Below are 22,486 nucleotides of genomic sequence, written 5' to 3' on the forward strand. Positions count from 1 at the left end.
GCGGAAAAGGGGGGAAAGCTCTCCGTTCCTGGTTCTCCTAGAGAGAGAGAGAGAGAGAGAGTTTCACCTGATCTTTCAATCTCTCCTGCTGTATCAACTCCCTAACTGGTCGATATGCAGCTGTGATGCATAAGTTCTGTTTGAAAAACGTTGACAGTAATCAGTTCCGGAAGATTTTGCTTAGGGGGGAAAATCCTGTTCTTCGGCAAGTTGTGAAATGAGATGGAAGTGTGACAAACCTTAAGATCACTTCCACTGTAGCCTTCTGTCATCTGTGCAAGCTCCTGGAAATCAAGATTCTCTGTTTTCTCTTTCGACAGTAGGGTTCTCAGGATTTTCTCCCTGCTCTCTATTGATGGAAGACCCACCATAATTCTGCTCAAACAAAACGAAACCGAAAGCAGAACAATCCAATTCAGCAGAGACGAAGACTACCAAGCCACTTCAATAGTCACTTATGCTTATATGCTTACCTCCTCTCAAACCTCCTAATGATTGCTTCATCAAGATCAAATGGCCTGTTCGTTGCAGCAAGAACAAGGATACGCTCACCAGGTTTTGTCATAAGCCCGTCCCAATGTGTCATGAACTCGTTCTTGATCTTCCTCATGGCTTCATGCTCACCGACCCTTGTCCTTTGCCCCAGCATACTATCCACTTCATCCACAAATATGATCGTGGGAGAAACTTTTGCTGCGAGACTGAACAAAGCTCTCACGTTCTTCTCATCTTCACCAAACCATTTCGAAGTTATTGTGGACATGGAGACATTGATGAAACTAGCTCCAGCTTCATTTGCAATGGCTTTTGCCAACATGGTTTTTCCCGTACCGGGTGGACCGAACAGGAGAATTCCTCCACATGGCTTGAGAAGGCCACCTTTGAAGAGATCGGGCCTACGAAGAGGAAGCATGACAAGTTCTTGAAGCGAATCTTTAGTTTCATCTAAGGCACCAATATCTGCAAATGTCACACCAATCTCACTTGCTGGGATAACCTCTGGTCTTATACGCTTCTCAAACTCATTGTCAGGAATAACATCCTACACGTATAAAAAGGGTATTCCGATACATTATATCAATATGGGTAGCAAAGTTTCATCCAGACAGTATGAAATGTCTAAGAATGTCCTTTTTTCCCACTTACTGGCACTTTTGGAGGCAGGGGATTGTCACTGTCCTTCTTGGTAAAAGGAAGCGACTTTTCCATCTCAGTTCTGTTTTCAGGAGCAAGTGTCTCAGATTTTGACTCACTCTTTAAAACTATTGCCTCTTCACCATCTTTCCCCTGAATCAGATAGGAGAAAGCAATAACCCCATTCACATCGCATTACCTTTTTTTTTATAGTTCAATGGTTCAAAAGCAAAATATCAGAATTGTAAGAACCTTAGAATCGGTGTTTGTATCCAGCTTCAAGGAGTTCTCTAGGCCTCTACAACCTTCCTGGAAGAAACTCAATCCATGGGACAAGCTGTTTTCCAGGTTACGAAGGCATTTATCTCAATAACCAGAATCCAGAAAAGTGGTGATAAAATGATGTGTTTGAAGTGTTTTACTGTTTTAGTACCTCTTGGAGGATATGATCAGCTTCCCATTTCTGTATTCGGGCTCCTTGTTGTGCATCAAATGATAAGAAATTGCAGAAACCACAATTTCCTCTATGTGGTTACTTAAAACTATCGTATCTGCATGGCATATTAAAGCTAAATCCCCACATTCGAGATCATTGGCTGCAAGAACCTCAGCAATGTGGTTCTTGTTGTCCTTGGACTGTATCATCTTCATGTCTTCTTCTAATCGAGTTTTCCAGCTGATAAGTTGAGATTCATCTTCAGGTGGTCTGATCTCGATGTTGTACGGAAATAAAGCAGAAATTTCTTTGTTAACTTCCTGGCAATCATCTTCGGGTTCCAACAATCTTGACCCAAGTATCAAGACAGGGCCAGAAAGCTTAGTCAGAAGCCTCTGGAACAACTTGTAGAACCTTTCAGACTGAAGAAGCTTCTCGACGTCCCTGAGGTATAGTATTATCGAATTGGTTTCTGAAACTGAAACCAAGACCTGTAAGGGAAAAGGGTAGCCCAGTTTAAGAATGTCTGGAAAGTTATAAAGCATTGGTACAGTTTAGAAAACTAGCCACTTGTCAATGGTTTTACCTTGTAAAGTGACTGTATGAAAAGTTTCTCATCGAAACACAAGTTCGTTGCGTGTTTTCTAGAAGCTAGAAGCCAAAAAAAATAAAAAAATGAATGAGGGGGTCAAGAGTCTGAAAGTTGAGATGCTATATATGCAGAAAGGCAGAGATCCGATAAACGATATTTTCGAAGATTTCTTCAACAGGCGAGAAGAGAAAAAGGGTTACAATACAAGAATCCTGATAGCAAGAAATTTAACTTCAAGAATCGAAATCTACCTGAAACAGAATTTGCGGAACGAGAAGATATGCTACTGATATCAGAAGCAGTGGAGGCGTTTTTCTTGTGTTTTGGAGGTTTACTAGAACTTTCAAAGCTCCTGCACATTACATGAAAGGGGCTAGTAGGATGATGTGACGCAGAGAAAGCTCTCTCAAAACTGGTGGTTAAACCCATCAGACGGGTCTGAAACAACAAAAGATCAGATATAACAAAGGTACCTTGAAATAAGATCATTACCGCTAGTGTGCCTACGCAGTGACCCTGAAATATTTACAAGAATGATATTATTTTAGCACTAAACAAAGGAAAAATAATATGAAGTACTAAAATAAAAAGCCGGGCTTTCGTTCTTCTACCTCTAGTTCCTTCCGGTTGAGTCAGCACAGATAAGGAACCCATGAAAGATGACATTTTGTCCAACGTCATCTCAGAGATAGACCTCTTGAGAGACTAACAAAAGGAAGACAAGATTAGAGTCTCACACTCCGAATGGAAAGAGTACATAGGGAAAAACAAAAACAAAGTAGAATTAAAAGGAACTTACAGGTTCCTTCTTGGTACACCCATATTTGCTCTGTATCTGTAACAAAGAATAGACCGGAGAAAGCTTACTAGCTGTTCTTTAGTAAGCAAATATCATTAATCTCTTCTTTTCTGAGAAATATAGAAGCTAAGTATATCGATTACCTTGACAGAGAAGTCAGTTATATCAAGCAGCAAGAGCTTCGACTCGAAGTAATGAGCAAGAGCTTTGGCAAGCATCTGCTGATAAAATTCTGCAGAGAAAGAGAATAACAACATAAAACGGATTCGAAAAACAAAGATCATGAGATAGAGTATTGTGGAAACTTACCAGCAGGTCCTGACAGAAGAATGGCTTTACTTGCAGGAGCAAGATTCCTTGTGTGCTTCGAGATATCATACTGCTTAAGATGAACGTATGCTGCATTTGTCAATAGACCCCGAGTTCTCTCGCTGCCATAAAAAAACAACCGAGGATATGAAGTAAAATCTCTGCTCAATTCAAATATGCAGTATCTTCAAACAAATTTCACAAAAAACATATGGTTCTTATCACAAGTTAGAAGCCTGAACCAGGACAAGCTTTAACGTAAAGATTGTATCTTTCATACACCATTTGTTCTGGATAGCTTCATTCTTACAGTCCAAGTTCTAAACTCCAAAAGGGAAAAGATAATCTTGACCTAATGTCACTTGTCAGAGTGTTGAAGGTAGAATCTCATTGTCGGATCTTTCATTAGTCCGGAGAGTATTTCATGATATTGCCATATTTGGTCTGAAAGTAAGCTTCATAGATAGAATTCAGCAAGACAAAAGACAGGTTCAAACAACATCTGCATATGAACACCACAAACTAAACAAAAATTCAGAAGTTTACAAAACGGATGTGCTCTGTATAGAGATAGTTCCAGGTTCATTAAGAGACAAAATATGAATCCAAGAAGAACAACAAGGCAAATAAAAAAAAGGGAATGTGGGAGAAGAAAGAAGAAAAGATGAAAGTAATGAATCAAAATATTAGAATCAGAGGTGGCAACTATGAAGAAGAGAATCCTTCTCCTTTTTGCCAAAATCACCCACATGCTTCTTGTGCACCTTACCTAACCAATTTCCTCTATTTTCCTTCCTTTTCTCCCCAAACAGAAATTTTCCGGGGGACCAAGCACCCCAACTCTTGCAGTAGCATCTCTTTCTCATTCTCTCAACCCCCGAGTACCCAAAGATTCTAGGATCCATAACCTCCGCTCCGTTTCTAGATACTAAATCAAGTACCTAAAAGTTAAAAATTTAAACTTTCCCATGATTCACTAGGGATATTCAATCTTTCTGCAGAAATCAAATTCTTAGAAAAACCCACTCTTATCTACATCCTTAATCTCAAAATCCGTGACTGTTTTTGGTTAAAAATCAAACAGTTTTAGCTCAGAATCATACCATCAACCGGAGAAACAAGAAGAGGAAACACAAGGAAAAAAGACAGATATAGTTTGTCCAGTTACCTTAGGAAATACGGAAACTCGTCGAAGGTGACATTACTCTCTCTCCCATCAACAATCTGTCTCACCAACTCCTGCTCAATCTGTCCCACGGTCGGACCATCCACCATAGAGCCCGACCCGTTCGCCCATTTGCCCAAACTCTGACCCGAAGCCAACCCGATTCCCAGCCCGACTCCAACCCCTAATGCCGACAAAAGCACACTCTTTTGCTCCATTTTCAACGAACCCAAAAGATCCAGAAATCAGAAGAACAAAACCCGGATTCAAATAACACGATCAGGGCGGGATTCAACGAACATAACGCAACATTCCCCGAAAAAAAAAAACTTTCCGCGCCAGAAAAAAAAACAAAGAAAAATTGGATCTTTTTTTTTTATAAATAGAATGTTTGACGATGGAGAGAAACCAGGTTGACGAGTGGGGAGCGATGATCGTCTGTTTATAGCAAAGCTTGAGATACTCTTGTGGACGCTAACCCTTTGCCGGGAAAAAGGAAGAAACCCCCAACCAAAATTTCACACAAGTTTTAATCTTTTGAAAGGAAAACTTTTTTTTTTTAATTTCCTCGGATTGTTTTGACCGATAACCGGCTATTTCGGTTTTTTTTTTCTTGTTCCTTTATTTTCCGTACACTTCTCTCTCTCCCATTTTTGGCCGATCAGCTATTTTTAATTTTTTATTGTTTTTTATTTAAAAAAATTAATTGTTTGGTAGGGCTTAATAATGTTCAAATTATGCAAAAATATCATTGATTTAAAATATTGTTTTGATTATGGTGAATAATAGTTTGGTAATTCAAAGTTGGAACATGATAAGATATGATGCCAATTCTCTATTATTAGTACTAGAAATGAGTATTTTTTTCATCTTTCTTCAAAAAGGTTTTTTCTCCTTAAAAATTCGACTTGAAGTCCACAAGCAAAATTCCAAATTTTAAATAATTCAATTCGTTGGGAAGCTTAGGACTAGCTTGTTGATAATATCCAACCAAATTTAATTTACACTGAAAATAATACAAGAGGAATAAAATAGATTATTTTTTATTAAAAAGGAAAAAAAAAAGGTGATATTAAACTCTCCAAATTCAGTATTCTCGTTGCTATGGGTGTAAAAGTAGTAAAGATAACATTTAGATAAATGATATTGTACTATACTATAATGTATTTTAAAACTTGTTAGATGATTTTTTTAGATAAATAATTTAATTAAAGTTAAACATAAAATTGATAATAAAAAACAAATTTAAAATATTTTTTTATAAAAAAACGAATAAACCCCACATCCCAAAACCCTCTCTCCAATCAAAATCAATACCAATAATGCCCATTCATTGGACCAACAATAATCATATCATGATCGAAATGCCACGTGTACATCATAATATTCAGCATAATCGTGTCCTCTCTCTCTCTCTCTCTCCTCATTGGTCGAAAATCAGTGAACATATCCGTTAATGCCCCCGACATTGGATCATAATTACTCCAAGCACAATGAATTAATTAATTGTACTTAATATATGTATAAACATGAGAGTAATACTGATGTTTCTAAGCCCATATAACCCATTTTTAAGTATTGGGCCTTGTTTAAAGCCCATATAGCCCATATATCCGTGCAATTTCTCGATTTTTTTCTTAAAGAAATGAAAGTTGTTAAAAAATTAAGAAAACCCCACATATTAATATACTAATTTATAAAAAAAAAATCAAATAAGTACATAAAATTTTAAATTTTTTAAAAAAAATACACCAACTTTTATTAATTTCGGAAATTAATTAAATTTTAAGTTAAATTTTACAACATTATTTTATTGTTTTTAAAAAGTTGAAATTGGAAAAAAATTACATTTTTTTTTTGAAATTTTAAAGCTATACGTGGGATTTTTGTACAAGTTTGCGAATTTTTTTACAAGGAATTAAATGGAAGAAATGCCCAGTTAACACACTGCACAAATAAGAACCAAGAGTTTGAAAGACGATTAAAAAGCTAAAGCGTTAAAGGTTCCAAAATCAGCGCCATGACCAAAAAGACAGAACATTGACGTTAAAGAAAAAGAGTAGTCTGCCTATTCTGCTACCTACGTAACACGCTTTCTGCTGCATCTTCTCCTTCAAACAATCCCGCAAGAAAGCCGCTCATTGACGAAGCACGTTGAGGATTTGTCTCGATGGTTTCACTGGGAATGCCATTTCGAAACCCTCCATTCAGTTGAGGAAGGTTAACACGGCTCGTGGTCTTGTTCCCGAGCTCCAGCTGAAGCTCCTCTGGCACGTAATCAGCGGTGGAAGACAGTTTATCCGCCATAAGGTTGAAGCCCGAAGGTTCAGCATGTGAAGGGGATTTATGCTGTTTGTTCCATGATAGCTCTGCCTCTCTACGAAATATCTCAAGGTTCAGGTTCAGAGGTCGAGTTATTTCAGGAGTGGGGAAGAAATCGACAAAAGGAATACCTCCTGAATCTTCGGGTGGCATTGTATCCATACTTGCTGGAACTGTATTGCACTGTTCAGAGAAACCATCATTGCCTGACTGCGGCATTAGAGGTAGAGCTTGGTTTTCCGGTGTAGAGCGTGCAATCTCCTGTGGAGGGTTTCTCTCTAGCGAAGAAGCGCCATTATCAATGTCGTTTACCTTCATATCACATGCAGAACTGTTCTTAGCAGCTGTTGCAGAAAACTGAAGCTCTGAACCGATTGCTGCATCTTGCATTGCAGGGAAAGATTTCGTAAAAGGGGCAGATTGATTCGTATCGGTGATCAAAACATCTGTCTGAAGCTCGGGAATGACGTCAGTTTGCTTCTGAGGGTTTTGTTGATTCTGAGGCCATGCTTGCAGGTTTGAAGCAGGGACAAGGATCTCTTCTCTTTCACACATCTTCACATGAGGAGCTACATCATTCGCTGCAGTAATTGGAGTGACTTTCTCCGGTATAAAGACAATGCCTCTCAGTTGCTTATCAGAGTCAGAAACCTTGACGTTGAGGAAATACCCTGCATCGAAAGAACCTTCAACTACCCCGGAAACCAACCGACCCGTGATGTCGTCCGGACTCACAGTGTTAGGTTTAGGAGTGATGGGTGTGCTCTCTTGTCTGGTTAGGGCTTCATCTTTGCGAGGGCGGCCCCGTTTTCGCTTCACAGGAGGAGGTGAGCCAGATTCTTGATTCAGCTGAATCATATTTTCTGAGAAAACCTTGTTCCTATCAAAAATCACATTGACAGATGTTTCCTGAGAAGCCAACAAGAAAGGTTCTTTAGTTTCACTTCTTCATATGCATATATTCCATGCACGATCATCTGCCAACAAGCAAGTGCAGGAGGTCCATTCATTCCATGCCTGGCAAATTCAGAATCCTTTCAAGGAAAAACACACACAATACAACTCAGGAACATAAAATGCACGTCTCTTCCAGAGCCACGCGGCTTTAAAGAAGCTCGCGCGGTCAACATTATAAATGATCTCCGAAATCTTCAAGAACTGAACTAACTCTATTGATTTCCTTTCTAAAGTTGGACCAGTGTCTTTCAGGCTCGATCCCCATGAATCTCTACGATGATTTAATCATCGACTTGTAGTGAATATCACATTAGCAAACAATTCCATGAAAGGGAAACTCAAAATTACTTAAGTAGGTAAATCAACAGTGCTAGCAACGCATCTACATGCACCACAATATAACAGAAACAAGATCACATATACACTGTCAATCATAGCTTCACGAACAAGTAGTCATTTTGAAAAATCAACGTAGAAAATCGATATTCCCCTTCAAACCATATCCATTGCCGGTAACACATAACGGACCAGAATATCCGATACATTCGACTATAACCATCCTGATTTCAATGGCATATTATCCATCAATTACTAAACTGAACCCCCAAAAGAGCAGACATCAAATCAAATCCGCAGAAAAGGATCGATCTTTGTCCTAAAAATAACTTTTTCCTGGACAAACCCGCTCTCAACTTGGCCCCAAAATCACATTAGACATTTGAAATAGAGTAGTTTCATGACCTGAGTGGCCCAAAAACAAACGAATCAACCATCACACCAATGCAATAAAAGTAGGAATCCCAGAAAAAAGATTAGAGAGTATCAACACAAACCCGGAAAGTGAAAATGAAATCTACAATCTATAATGCGAACACGCATCAGAATTGTTGAAGAGCAGGGAATCAAGGAACCATATTCCGAGAGAGAGAGAAAATCGAGCTGGTTTTACAGGGAAACACTTACATCTGGGGTTTGCGACGAAATGCGTATATATGCGCGTGTGTACGTATCGACGTTTGTCTTCTATGTCTATAGATTGCTTCTCGTCTCTGTCGTTTGGCCTCCCTCTGTTCCTTAGCCTCCTCTTCTCTCGTTTGCGTTTTTCGGTGTTCGTGTACGGAAATAAAGAAATGTAATTTGAAATGAACGAAGCCATTGATGGGCCATTTGTGGGCCTACTGATGGGATTCTTTTGTGGGCCCAAAATCTTGCTCCATTGTAATTTACATGGCTTTCGAATCCAATGTTCGTTGATGCATTAAGTTTTGACAAATTTTCACATAAATATATAAATTTGTAAATTTTAAAATATTTTTTCAGTTAAATAGTAATGTTGAAGGGATCGGGAATTCGTCTCTCAGATCCCAAACCAACAAAAAATCCAAATTCTAGAATTCTTTGAATTTTCGAGATTCCAAATTTCCATTATTTTTTGTTTTTGTAAAATATTAAGTTATTAAGTTCTAAGCTAAAAAATCTAAAAAGATTACATGATGGAATTTTTTTTATGAAATTTAAATTATGTTAATAAAATAAGTTTTTACACGGAACTTGTTGAAATTACATGATGAAACTTATTGAAATTTAAATCATTTTTATAAAGCACCAATTCTGCAAAATAAAATTTTAAGTTGCCAATTATTATACGGTGGGGCGAAAATATTTTCTCAAATTCTTTTATTATCGCGGATAGGTAAATTTGCATATATAAAATCCAACGGAATCTATAAGAATAACACTTAATTATATTGGAATCAAATGTTAGCCTAATTAAATAGTATATTTTTTTTAAAATTTAAACGATAATTTATTTAAAGTAAATACAGAGAATAAAATAATAATAATTTAACAAAAACTGAAATCTTTTATGAATGTTTTTTTTTTCAAAAAATCAAATATAAATAATATAAAAATAATCGAATGAATAAAATTATTTAAACAAAAAATTCGAACCCAAAAAAAATATAGAATCTAAACTGAATCAAAACTCGAAATATTTAACATTTTGTCTTACAAGTTCCCGCCTCCCGGGGACATTATTATGACATAATTTTTCAGCTGAATTATCCACGTTGATCTATAAAACTATGAGAAATAATATAAAGTATTAAACCATAAAATAAAATGATAACGGAGAGAAATTAACGTAAATTTTGGGCGACAAAAAGGCATAAATTAGGCAATTCGCTCCCTTTGGCTTATTCGAATCGTGATCAATGCTTTTATGATTTCGGACAAAACCTAAATAAAGCCAGTTACTTGACGAGGAAGCAACCCCAAATTTGCTTCTCAATCGAGCCATTGATTTAAATAGCTAATTAATTAATTAGTTAATTAATTAAAATAGTGATTAATCATCACTAATCTAGTTTGAAGTAAAGATCAGTGTTTTCTTGTCGGAATTTTTTTGGGCGTAATTATCACTTGTTGGGTCCTCGAGTTGTTCTCTATGCCTATGACTGTTGTCTGCATATTTCAACAAAAAAAAAAATATTAATTGAATTCATCTATTCTACGTAACCAAAAAAAATTAAAAAATGAATAAACGTAATCACTCGAACAATATACGACTCAGCGTAACGATGACGATAATTTGAATTCGATTGATTTTTTAAATTTATAAATATCTATTAGCTTCTTTGATTTTCAGTAAAATCAAAATAGGTAAAATTAAAGGAAAAACACAATTTTCTATTATCAATTAAAGTAATTCTGAAGAAGTTAAAAACCATATATTAATAGAGAAGAGACAGAAACCCTGTTTTTTTTAATAAACAAACAAAATTTGCCATCGTAAAAAAACTATTGCATAAACAAAAAATAATCATTAATTAAATGTATCAATATTCAATATTCGTAGTGTAAAAGATGCTAAATTTTGTCTGGATTTTACAAATGTTTATCTAATACCACATTGTGCATGCATGGGCTTATTTTGTGATGTTTCCATCTTTATATCTTTTGTTCATTCTGATTTGATTTAGAAAATCATGCAGTGAGGCAAGATTTGCATTGATGAATCGTATTTGTTCGTATTTCGATATATATGTATTATGTATATACTAATTGTGCATGTGATATATACATGTACATATATTCAATACAAATCTTTGTTGGTATGATTATGTCATGTGTGAAATATATAAAAACCGATACATATCGTATTCCATAGAGAAGGGTGATATATTAACGAGAGGAACCATTTTAATTAGTTTATTTTTTCAATACTATTGATTGTTTCTCTCTAATTAACTATAATGAAATATGGGTAATTTGGAAAAAATATAATAAAAAATGCTCAGGAAATTAAAAAGCACAATTCATTTTAAAACAAAAAACTATCCTAAAACGTTATATAAAATTATTAAAACATAAAAAAATATCCTAAAACGTCATATAAAATTAAAATAAAGAGAATACAATATAAACAGATACACATCGGTTTCTGATTTTGTTCTTTTAGAATAGGAAGAGGAGGTCCAAGAAAGATGATGCACAAACAATGAAGAATAAGAATAAGAGAAAAGAGAAATTATGTATAGAAATGGAAGATAATAAGAGACAAAAAAAAAAGTGGATGATCATTGTATTTTTCATTCTTTATAAAGTAGTACAATATTTATAGATAGAAATAGTCATATAATATTTTATTTAATTAATATAAATATAGAAACAAAATTAAATCTAGATATTACATATTATAAAAAAAATTATATCTTGATACACAAAATGAAGATAGGAACAACGTCTTTGGAATATATGAGAACATATATCTTTGTCAATGTCTCCTTGTCTTGTCTCAACGCCATGTGAATATCACTTGCCTTCTTTTGTTATATGCCCAATTCATATCTCTCCCTTTGGGTCACCGTTGAAGCCAGCTAAAAGCCATGGGCGTTTGTTTCTTGCCTAATTTAATTCCTTTTTCTCTATGTTAAATACATAGTTTTCTTTGTTTTTCTCTTACCAAATATAGAATATATATATATATATATATATATATAGTTAATAGCCATTGGGGGTTTGTTTCTTGCAAAATTTAATTCCCTTTTCACAATGTTAAACTTAAATCTATAGTTTTTTTTGTTTTGTTTTTCTCTCAAGTCTAACCAAATGTAGAATATCTATATATGTACAATATAGTTCTTGAATCTCACGTTTTCTTCTCCTGTAAAAAATATGGATCACATGCATTTACCTATATATACTGCATATATAATTTTATGTTAGGAACACCATTATTTCTACTTGTTTATATAATTCTAAAATAACCACATGAAAATTACAAATGTTGTATAGATATTTCAAACTTATTGTGAATAAAGAAGAATAGTAAATAATAAATATAGTATCATTCACAATAATGCTTAGAGTTTTATATACATACATATATAATTTTAAACATTAGAGTGAATAATACTATAATGGAACTAGTGAATAATTTCATTTACCATTATATCGAGAGTTATACTTTACAGACACACACACACACATATATATATATATATATATATATACGGTCTCGATCATGGCTTATATATATATATAGTGTTCCAAAACCATAGTTGTCTTGCTTTTACAAGTCAAATGAAATAGTAAAACTTTTTATTATTACCATAATTTGGACATAAAATGTGGATCTAGATGCAGTGTATTACCAATGGGCTATTACACCTATATGTGCAGCCAATGAAACAACCTTCTTGGAATAAGAAATTCAACAAGATGATGATGATGATGAAGAAAGATGATGCCTAATTAACTCTTTTTGTCTGTCTTTTTGGATGAACAAACCATTTGCCCGTAATAATTTTAAACATACATATAATATATTTTTCTCATATTTTTAATGATTTTGATAATATTTTTTTTAAAAGACCCGCATATGTATATACCATTTCAATTTCAAACTTAACACTAAAATGTATTGCGAATTGTGTAGCTCTGCAAATCATGTATTGTAGAGTTCGTGCATAGAAATGGGCAATTTTACTAACACAACCCAGTTTGAATAGTTCAAAGGATAAAAGGTACGTAAAACATTTGTTATGTCCGAATTCGAACTTCAAGTTGGAAAAAAGAGTACAAATTCTAATCAAACGATTTATTTATGGCGACTTACTTATGACCGTGAAATTAGTTTGGTCATCGGTCCAAGACACCCCCATTACTCAAAAAAAAATTTACTAAAGCAAACTACTTTAACCGAAAAGTAAATTACTTTAAATGGGGACTTGGGTCTATTACAAATTTAGGCATTTTATTTTATTTTTAAAGGGAAACAATAGACTTGTCCCCCTCTTGTCCAAAGCCACAAAAAAAAAAAAGAATGCATAATAAAATTCATAATCATAATAAGATGGTATTCGGTTGATGTTGGATAATTAATCACACATTTGGCGAATTACGTAAATGAATGGTTTCGACATTATCAAAGTCACAAAAATAAAAATTGCAAAATGTATAGCATAAAAATTTTGTTTTGTTTTTGTAGAAAAAAAAGTATAGGAAGATTCTAACCGCCAATAATAATTTATCAAATAAATATTTCCTAACATCAAACATTTATTATTTCTAATTAAACATCGAGTACACTATGAAATAATTTTTTTTCATAGACACCAAAATTTACCATATCGTAGTATATTGATAACTTTAAGGTCTACTTTGTAAATTTTTTATGGTTGATACTTTGTAAAATTTAATTATTAATCTCTCTCTCTATATATATATATGCATATGATAATTTCATATTATATACTACTATAATTTGTTGAAAAAAATCAATTAATTCAGCTAGATGGAAGAAACTGAAATATAAAAAAGATGATAAAAACAGTATTGTGTAATAAAATCTTTTTTTAATCACAAAGAGTTGAAATTATTGTTTACATGCTTGATTTTGGACTTTTAATTTGTTTTTATTTATTATCTAATTTGAATGTTTGCACGGTGGATCATAGTTAACAAAAATCAAATAAATTTTAAAGAAGTATTTCAATTCTTACAAGGGAAATATTCATATATAAAAAAATGTGAAGAGAAACTAGTTCAATTGATGTTTTCTATTGTGATGAATTTTGGATAACACTTAAATATTATATGTTATATATATTCAATATAATTTCTCCAACCGTCACTATATAAATTGGTGAATTGTAAGGTTTGTTTTTTTCGGTCAGAAGTTAATAGTTATTATCAAGATAAATGCATAAATAATTAATAAATACATTGTATTATATATGGATCATGGATGACGTCAAGTCTTACAACCAAACCCAATGATAGGAAAAGATGTAGCAAAGCTATAAATGACAAACACAATTATACAAAAACAAAGAATATTTGGATTACGAAATCTACAAAGACTTGGAAATTTTTGAGAGTAAGTGAAGATTGAAGTCATCTCAGAGATATTATTACGAGCCTTTTTAGATTTTGTAATCCAAAATATTCTTATTTTTTGGATTTCAGCTATGGGATTTTATTAGGGTTACATATTATGGGATTCAAATAATAATTTGGTTCATTAATTTTTGGATTCTATTGTTGTGTTTTAGTAAAATTTTATGTTTTATAATGTTTTTAGTTCGGTTCAATTTTTATTAAAAAAATTTCTATTTCTCAATTATTTTGAATTTTTATTTAAATTACATTAATTCATTTAATTAATATAGTTTTAAAATATGATCCGATTATTTGGTATTTGGTTAAATTTGATTTTGCAGAGTGGAACCAAAATGTGAAGCACCCGATTAGACTGATTAAAAGCAAACATGCAATATAGGTAAAAATGATTTGGGATATATAATATTATATTACATAGAAAAAATTAATAACAAAATAAAATGTATGAAAAATATATTTTCTGATTTGCTGAGCCCATAATAAAACAACCTAATTTGTCTAATCATGTAAAAGCACAAATATTCTCGATCCATTTCACATGACACATTCACATTATCACATCAATCTCATAAAATTAGAGAGAGAGAGAGAGAGAGAGAGAGATGTAAGGAGAGAACAAGAAGACATATCACAAGTTGCTCTCTCTCTCTCTCTCTCTCTCCCCTTCTTGATTGATTCCCATGTGTATATGCAATTTGCTTCTCTCCTTCAACCATGGATTCTTCTCATTTTCCTGTAAAAAATAACAAAACCCAGAAGAACAACAAAAAGAAAATTATAAAACTGCTGAAAAATAGTCTTAAAACAGAGCTAAAAACCCTTCAGAAACGTATACACACATACACACACACACATATATATATATATATATATGGAATAGATGTGCCTACCGAATGATTTCTTGCAATGAAGAACAGCCTCGTAGATGGAACTCTCCGAGTCACAAGATCTTCTCCAGTCATCAGCCACGCTTACCCTCGGAGAAGACGTTGTCTCGTGGGAATAAACTTGCTTTCTCGTAGCTCGAATCCTCGATTCATTACCACTCTTTGCTCCATTGCTTCCGCTTGATCTAGAAGCTTTGCTACCTCGGATTCTTCTATACAATGGCGTCAAGAAATCTATGTACTTCAGTAGAACCCACTTCGAAGCTCTCTGAAACCTCCTAGAGCACGAAGACGACTTGCTCTTCGTCAATCCGACGGCTCTCATCTTCTCTGGCCTCACCGACGATGAATCCAACGGCTGAGATTCCTCGGCGGAGTTTGCAAAGAGGGGCATGACGTAGCCGTCGTAGAAGAGCTCGTCGGCGTGAGCTAAGGACTCGGATTTGGAGAAGCTATCGAACTTGAAGCTTCGATCTTTAGGGCTGATAAAAAATCTTCTGGAAGGAGGCAACCTCGGATCCATCTCGATGAAGGAGGAAGAATCGTCGTACGTGTCTACTGACGTTCTTGTCGAGTTCTCGATGTTTTCTAAAGAAGGGAAGTTGACTAACCAGCCGTACGAGAAGCTCTCTATGGGAAGAGGGTTGCAGGCTTGTGATTCTTGATCTTCCATGGCGGATTCTTGAATTTTTTTCCTTTTTCCTTTTTTTTGGCGGATAATGATATTTTCTTTCTTGTTTTTTTTTTCCTTTCCTTTCTGTGTTTTTGTGTTCAGAGAAATCTGTCCGAGGCAAACAGGGTTTGAGCTGGGAACATATGTTTCAGTGTATATATACACACACACAGTTACACATGCAGAACACGCACACCCATATATATATATGTATATTATAAAACAGTAATATTTATGTGGTTTGTTTGGTAAGAGACAACAGATTTAAATAATCGGAAAGGGAAAGGGGGAAAGAAACACAGAGAGGTTTGTGAGCCCCTACTACTACTCTCATCATATTATATATATATATATATATGTATGTATGTATTTGTTGCATCAAGAAAGTAAATGATAAACACCATACGCAATTGAAACGTATTGTTTCACGGTCTCCTCCTTTTCCTCTCCGTGACATGTGTACGTACGTATAAACGTGAATCTATAACAATGGTTCGAACCAAAATTCACCATTAATTAGCAATCATCCATCTTGAAAACTATGCATGGTTATATACCAATCTCATCCCAATAGTCAAATCATCTCAATCTATTATATATCTTTGCCAATCATATATATATATATATATAGAGAGAGAGAGAGAGAGAGAGAGAGAGGAAGAAGAAGAAGAAGAAACCCTAATAAAACCAAACAACAGTGAACCAACGCTAAGATCGGACCAAATCGTTTAAAATAAAATGAAACCGGCTTTAACCCACCACAGACCGAATAACCATCATATATATATGTGAACAACTCTCTTTAAAAAAAAACATGACAAAAATAAAAATATCATATACCGAACCGTGAATATGAGAAAATATTACGTGCCATGCATCGTGTTGGGTATATAGGCAAAAGCCCCCAACATGATGATGATGGTAACATTAAATTAACTTGTAACAACATGTCGGGGTTATTATATGTATACGTATATCCAATTGTAGCTGTACAAGCGTGTACTGTTCTCGGTTGGTTTCTGAGAATCTCTACAGATTTAGCTGAAAACAAATTATAAGAACACACAAAAAAATATCGTTTCGACTTTTTTTTTTATAATTATTCTATCGTATTGGAAATATAATTTTCAGAGGCTCACGACCACGAGTTGTATAAGTGGTGGTGAAATTAAGGAATCTTAGGGACAAAAACAACTTAAAATTTTCCGATGAAAAAACACAGTGACACAATGTCTGTTTCCTTATATTATAAAAGAAAATAATAATAATATGACGAAGGAGAAAACGTAAGGGAGAGACAAAGCAGAAAAGAGGACAAGACAGCGGTCCCGGGAAGTGTCGGGGTGAGAAACGAAAGATGTTTAAAGTATTGGGGACAAAAGCCGAAACTAGAAAGTGACTAGGAGCCTACTCAGGACCATATCTATAGACTATATATCTATATATATATATAAAAGCGCGCCATGCATGGGTTTTATTTGATATTCTTTTGTATCTATTTGTAGGAAAATTTATTAATGTTTTGGTACGTAACTGTATTTATTGCTAAAAACTTTTCAAAGTGCATTGATAAAAGATCTTCACAAAGGAATGTTTGTCGGATGTTCTCGAGATACCTTTCTTTGATATAGATAAGGAAACTTGTATATATTTGTAATTGAAGTGACTAATTTGGATTTTTTTTTTCATTTTTGGAGTATCTATTATCAGAAATGGCAGATATTTCACATGGTAATTTTGGACTCATGAATCACATCTATTAGGCTTTGAGTTACTTGGTTGATTCCGGTTTGCATCCGGTTACATAATCGTGTTTATATTCGCTTTAGGGTAAACTTTTTCTAACTTGCTAGGAATTAATTACAGAAGAAATTACCGTTCTACAAAACAGTAATAATCCATGTATCGGCTTGGAAACACTCGTCATTTTCGGGGTTCTTTCTAATTAAAATAGCAAGTAGCCTGCCCACCAAGAAATATAGAAACCCTAGATGATATTATCTGGGTACTTCTCAATGACTGGTCTCAATGATTCGGTTTGGATTTCGTACCTTCAAATTATTCGGTTATATGTTTATTATATCCAGTTCGGTTCAATTGGGTTCGATTTTGAATTTTATTAAGAAAAAATAATAAAATTTTGTTTTTTTTTTCCAGATTTTTTAATATTTGGATCGGTTTGGTTTTGTAAAAATATTGTAACAAAAATGGCATCGAAATTTTCGGTTCGATTCAAATGGAATGCGAAGAAAATATCCGAAAATACCTATTTTCGGGTATATCCACCTTCCCACTTGACGGGTTTGGGATAAGTACTTTGTTTTTCAAAATACCAAATAATACGGTAGTATACTAAAACCGTACCCGTATAAATTTATCAAGACGTACATTAATATAATACCACTGTTTTTACTAATTACGGATTTTCCATTAGATTAAACTATCATACCCCAATTTTTTTCCTGCAGATTCAATCAACAACGAAGTGAAGATTTCTGCAAATAAGAAAAGTAAAAGAAGGGATCTTTGAACTCTTTGCAAGGTTCATGTTAATGTAAGCTGTGGGTTCTTCTATCAATAAAATGCTAATCCCTGTGATTTTTTTTTTTTAAAGATTGTATAATCAATTTTTTAATTTTGTATTTTGTTGAATTTGTTTGAGCCAAACAAGATGAATTTTGAGGTTTTTATTAACCAGACTGTAATGCATATTTATGCAGATCTGTTTTTTTCCCCTTCATTTACAGATATCAACGAGTGCGTTTTAAAGTAATGGGCTCACATTGGGCCTAAGCGGTGGATGCTTAACGGGCCAATAATGGGCCTGAACTCGACTTTATATACGGTGTCGTTTTGAAATCGAATTCCCTTTCTGTTTTCGAATCAAAATAAATAAATAGTGACGAGAAGCGCAGAAAACTGATTTGTCGTCCTTCGATACGAACTAAGCTAAAGCTCCCTTTCCTCTTCTGTTCTGACTTCGTTTCCTTCGTCTTCCTCGTTTCTTCCGCCGAGCCTTCTTCCTTCGAGCTCCCTTCTCTGCGCTTCAGCTACTGCATTACCGCGCGGGAACACTTCTCGTCTCTCTATCCGACACGCTTCACTTGTCGATTTCGTTGATCCTTGTCGGCGGAAGCGGAAATGGCTCAGGTGGTGGCTACCAGGTCGATTCAGGGCTCGCTGTTGCGTTCTAACTGTGGATCTGTGTCTGACAGACCGGATAAGCTTCTGAAACCTGCGGGCTTTTCGTGGAAGGTTCTGGAGAGAGAAGAGAAGGGGAGAGGAAGAGCCGCTGTGCGGAACAGAAAAGTGAATGCTGTTGTGAGATCCGCTCGTGTCGAGGCTGATGTTATTCCGGTGTCCCCGGAGGATGTCCCGCAGGTTTTTTTTTTCGTTGTCTTCTTGCTTTCTGATGCTTTTTTATTTTGGCTTCCGTTTGTTCCTTTGGAAAGTTTGAATATCATTACGTGATTATAGTTATACTTGGCTGCAAAATGTTGAGAAACTGTCCAAATCTGACTTAGTGTCTGATTTTGACATGAATCAGAAGTTCTCATGTGCTGTTTCAGTATGAATCGTGATGTTTGTGGTGTTGTCTTTGTCTGAATTTCCTCTATACAGAGTCATCTGATTATGGTTGATGAAATTTATTCACTTTCTGAAATAAGTCAGACAAATACATTTGCATATTGTAGTATTAATTATTCCGAAGTTGAAAAGTGATCAAAGTGCCGAATTTTCCCACTGGGTAGGAATATTGCTCAGCTCCAAGAAAATTGGTAATGTTGTATTGTATGCAAGAGTCGTGCTTTGACTGTGATATTGAAAGTGAAGCTCTTTCCTTTTCCTCTTAAATGATGATTAGAGAGAGGAGCAACTGGAGAGGTTGTTGGAAATGCAGCAATTCGGTGACACTTCGGTAGGGATGTGGTCCAAGCCGACGGTGCGGAGGAAGACGAAGATCGTTTGCACCATCGGTCCTTCTACCAACACAAGGGAAATGATATGGAAGCTAGCTGAAGCTGGGATGAATGTAGCTCGGTTGAACATGTCTCATGGGGACCATGCTTCGCATCAGAAGGTTATCGATTTGGTTAAAGAGTACAATGCACAGTCTAAAGACAACACCATTGCTATCATGCTTGACACCAAGGTGTGTTTTATTTCACATTCATTCCAATTCTCTACTTTTTCTCTACTTACCGTTCATTCTTTCAAGCCAAAGTACCCTTCTTTGATGATCAGTTTCATTTGTACTAGGGCCCAGAGGTTAGAAGTGGAGATTTGCCGCAGCCTATTATGTTGGACGCGGGTCAAGAATTCACTTTTACGATTCAGAGAGGAGTCAGCACGGCAAATTGTGTCAGTGTTAACTATGATGATTTTGTCAATGACGTGGAAATGGGTGATATGCTACTCGTTGATGGTATGTAAGCGTGATTGATTGGTGAAAAATGGTTTAGCAATATTTTCTTTGTGCTTTCACAAGAGGTTTCTGTCCAAGACAAATGGATCAATCCATTTTAGTTTTATATGATACACAGCAAGATATATTTGGTCCAGGATATAAATAACCCTTGATGATAAAATCACTACATACTGATAGCTCTTGTCCTATGCTGTAGGTGGTATGATGTCATTGGTTGTGAAGTCTAAGACTAAGGATTCAGTCAAATGTGAAGTTGTTGATGGAGGTGAACTTAAGTCAAGGAGGCACCTCAATGTCAGAGGGAAAAGTGCAACATTGCCTTCGATCACTGGTCAGACTTTTGGTTTCATGCTCCAGTTTTTTTTGTTTTTCTTTCACTCCATGAGAAATGTTCTTGAGAAGTGTTGGGCCTCTTAGGTTGTAATACAATGATCTTGTTCTCCGACTTATAATGGTCATAACCCTTTCCTTCCTGCAGAGAAGGATTGGGAGGACATCAAATTTGGAGTGGATAACAAAGTGGACTTCTATGCTGTTTCCTTTGTCAAAGATGCTCAAGTTGTACATGAATTGAAGAATTACCTTCAAAGTAAGTATATGGAGAAGATGATCTCCCAAATGAATGAGTTAGACATAGTTTGTTCATTCTCGTTCTGGTTCCTTTTGTAATGATATTTTTTCTTCCAAATAATTGGCAGGCTGTGGCGCTGATATACATGTGATCGTAAAAATTGAAAGCGCAGATTCGATACCTAATTTGAATTCAATTATCACAGCATCAGATGGGGTGATCTTTTCCATCTATTTCTACTTTCAATGTTTTATTTGTTTCCTGTGCTTTTGTAGCTTACAGTATGATATCTGCGTTTGAGACTTCAATTAATAATTGCTTCTGGTTTTCAGGCAATGGTTGCCAGAGGTGATCTTGGTGCGGAGCTTCCTATCGAAGAGGTCCCAATTCTTCAGGTATATCTTGCTTTGCACCAGTTTTTTCAGAGCTTAAGAACTTGTGAATTTGCAATTTTCTGGTACCCAATAGATTAATTGGCTTTGTATTTACAGGAGGAGATTATTACGCTATGTCGTAGCATGGGAAAAGCTGTAATTGTTGCAACCAACATGCTCGAGAGTATGATCGTTCATCCAACTCCAACACGGGCAGAGGTCTCGGACATTGCAATTGCTGTTAGAGAAGGTGCTGATGCAGTGATGCTTTCTGGAGAAACTGCTCATGGGAAGTAAGTGGCAACCATTCTCTTATCATTGAACAAATTAGCTAATTCTTGGTTTTACTCGATGGCTTATCTTAAGAAATTTCACTTCCCTTTACAGGTTCCCATTGAAAGCCGTGAGAGTGATGCACACAGTGGCTCTACGTACAGAAGCAACCATTGCTGGTGGTGAAATGCCGCCTAATCTTGGGCAAGCCTTCAAGGTAAAGCTTGCAAACCTGTTTTCGCTTTTCATGTTGCTCTTTGGATAATATCTTTGTTAGTAACTGGAAACATGCCTGCTTGTTGTTCTCTGGCAGAACCATACCAGTGAGATGTTTGCATATCATGCTACCATGATGTCAAACACTCTTGGAACTTCAACTGTTGTCTTTACAAGAACTGGTTTCATGGCCATTTTATTGAGCCACTATCGTCCTTCTGGCACGATTTTCGCCTTCACAAATGAGTGAGTTTCCGTATTTCCCTTCAGACAAGAATCTTCTCTCTGCATCCCATAGTTTTTGTCTGAAATTACTATAGAATATAGCGGTGGGCTTTTACGTTTTGACTCAGTCATGTAATTGGTTCAAAGGATTTCATTCGTGGTCGAGGATGAAACCATAAGTGAATATATCCACATCTCAAGTCGGATGCTAGGGTGAACCATGAGTTTATTGTTAAGTATGCAATGTTAATGTTACCTATACAAATCATTAGTTACACTGATTGCACAATTTTTTTTTTTAATTGAATGTGTAGGAAGAGGATTCAACAAAGACTAGCACTGTATCAGGGAGTATGCCCCATATACATGCAGTTTACAGATGATGCCGAAGAAACCTTTGCAAAAGCTTTGGATGCATTGGTGGTAAAATTCTCGTCCCGTAAATTATTTTTTATAATTCATTGATACTTCTAATTCAACCCGTCGGTGAGTCAAAACCATATGGATCGATGCATTACGCATCGTTTTTCTCTCTTGATATAGTAACATAAACAAGAGTAATACATATATGATTGAATTTTAGTCCATGATTTTTCATGATGTGGTTGTTAGTAATACGTTGTGTATTGATGAAACAGAAGCTGGGAATGGTGAAGAAGGGAGAGGAAATAGCGATAGTGCAGAGCGGGAGGCAGCCGATATGGCGGGGGGGGGGG

At 35.2% G+C, this 22,486-nt stretch overlaps 4 protein-coding genes across 5 annotated transcripts in view; 1 reads left to right on the top strand and 3 right to left on the bottom strand.

Annotated features, from left to right (window-relative positions):
* Window positions 1–4,934, bottom strand: part of LOC104825121 (ribosome biogenesis ATPase RIX7) — a 5,913-nt gene extending 979 nt beyond the window's left edge. The window contains exons 1-14 of the mRNA XM_010557398.2: window positions 4,439–4,934; window positions 3,271–3,392; window positions 3,105–3,193; window positions 2,962–2,997; window positions 2,774–2,867; window positions 2,636–2,678; window positions 2,414–2,514; window positions 2,157–2,221; window positions 1,568–2,061; window positions 1,387–1,471; window positions 1,147–1,287; window positions 474–1,042; window positions 240–375; window positions 68–136 (exon numbers count right to left, since the gene is read on the bottom strand). Coding sequence (XP_010555700.1) covers window positions 68–136; window positions 240–375; window positions 474–1,042; window positions 1,147–1,287; window positions 1,387–1,471; window positions 1,568–2,061; window positions 2,157–2,221; window positions 2,414–2,514; window positions 2,636–2,678; window positions 2,774–2,867; window positions 2,962–2,997; window positions 3,105–3,193; window positions 3,271–3,392; window positions 4,439–4,653 — 2,259 coding nt within the window. The 5' untranslated portion in view covers window positions 4,654–4,934. The remainder of the gene's footprint in view (window positions 1–67; window positions 137–239; window positions 376–473; window positions 1,043–1,146; window positions 1,288–1,386; window positions 1,472–1,567; window positions 2,062–2,156; window positions 2,222–2,413; window positions 2,515–2,635; window positions 2,679–2,773; window positions 2,868–2,961; window positions 2,998–3,104; window positions 3,194–3,270; window positions 3,393–4,438) is intronic.
* Window positions 4,935–6,353: 1,419 nt separating this feature from the next.
* LOC104825122 lies at window positions 6,354–8,812 on the bottom strand. Of its 2 annotated transcripts, XM_010557401.1 has the most exons (3): window positions 8,678–8,812; window positions 6,889–7,666; window positions 6,354–6,812 (listed from the first exon to the last, which is right to left on the bottom strand). In XM_010557401.1, the coding sequence occupies exons 2-3, from the start codon at window positions 7,613–7,615 to the stop codon at window positions 6,643–6,645; spliced, it is 897 nt and encodes a 298-aa protein (XP_010555703.1). In that variant the 5' UTR covers window positions 7,616–7,666; window positions 8,678–8,812; the 3' UTR covers window positions 6,354–6,642. The 2 variants fall into 2 exon arrangements, with proteins under 2 accessions (XP_010555703.1, XP_010555702.1); XM_010557400.1 differs by having other exon boundaries at window positions 6,354–7,666.
* A 5,751-nt stretch (window positions 8,813–14,563) lies between these two features.
* On the bottom strand, window positions 14,564–15,844 carry LOC104825123 (probable membrane-associated kinase regulator 6). The gene is made up of 2 exons (XM_010557402.2): window positions 15,013–15,844; window positions 14,564–14,855 (listed from the first exon to the last, which is right to left on the bottom strand). The coding sequence occupies exons 1-2, from the start codon at window positions 15,680–15,682 to the stop codon at window positions 14,848–14,850; spliced, it is 678 nt and encodes a 225-aa protein (XP_010555704.1). The 5' UTR covers window positions 15,683–15,844; the 3' UTR covers window positions 14,564–14,847.
* A 2,765-nt stretch (window positions 15,845–18,609) lies between these two features.
* LOC104825124 (plastidial pyruvate kinase 2) overlaps window positions 18,610–22,486 on the top strand; it is a 4,572-nt gene continuing 695 nt past the window's right edge. The window contains exons 1-12 of the mRNA XM_010557403.2: window positions 18,610–19,063; window positions 19,548–19,835; window positions 19,943–20,108; window positions 20,308–20,442; window positions 20,590–20,700; window positions 20,810–20,898; window positions 21,015–21,077; window positions 21,174–21,349; window positions 21,444–21,546; window positions 21,643–21,791; window positions 22,085–22,193; window positions 22,409–22,462. Coding sequence (XP_010555705.1) covers window positions 18,824–19,063; window positions 19,548–19,835; window positions 19,943–20,108; window positions 20,308–20,442; window positions 20,590–20,700; window positions 20,810–20,898; window positions 21,015–21,077; window positions 21,174–21,349; window positions 21,444–21,546; window positions 21,643–21,791; window positions 22,085–22,193; window positions 22,409–22,462 — 1,683 coding nt within the window. The 5' untranslated portion in view covers window positions 18,610–18,823. The remainder of the gene's footprint in view (window positions 19,064–19,547; window positions 19,836–19,942; window positions 20,109–20,307; window positions 20,443–20,589; window positions 20,701–20,809; window positions 20,899–21,014; window positions 21,078–21,173; window positions 21,350–21,443; window positions 21,547–21,642; window positions 21,792–22,084; window positions 22,194–22,408; window positions 22,463–22,486) is intronic.

The sequence above is a fragment of the Tarenaya hassleriana genome, unplaced genomic scaffold (assembly GCF_000463585.1).
Source record: "Tarenaya hassleriana unplaced genomic scaffold, ASM46358v1 Cleome42, whole genome shotgun sequence".
Classification (NCBI taxonomy): domain Eukaryota; kingdom Viridiplantae; phylum Streptophyta; class Magnoliopsida; order Brassicales; family Cleomaceae; genus Tarenaya; species Tarenaya hassleriana.

Bases quoted from the DNA above. Each gene is read 5' to 3' on its own strand.
- LOC104825122 (XM_010557400.1), bottom strand. From the start codon at position 7,615: ATGATTCAGCTGAATCAAGAATCTGGCTCACCTCCTCCTGTGAAGCGA.
- LOC104825123 (XM_010557402.2), bottom strand. From the start codon at position 15,682: ATGGAAGATCAAGAATCACAAGCCTGCAACCCTCTTCCCATAGAGAGC.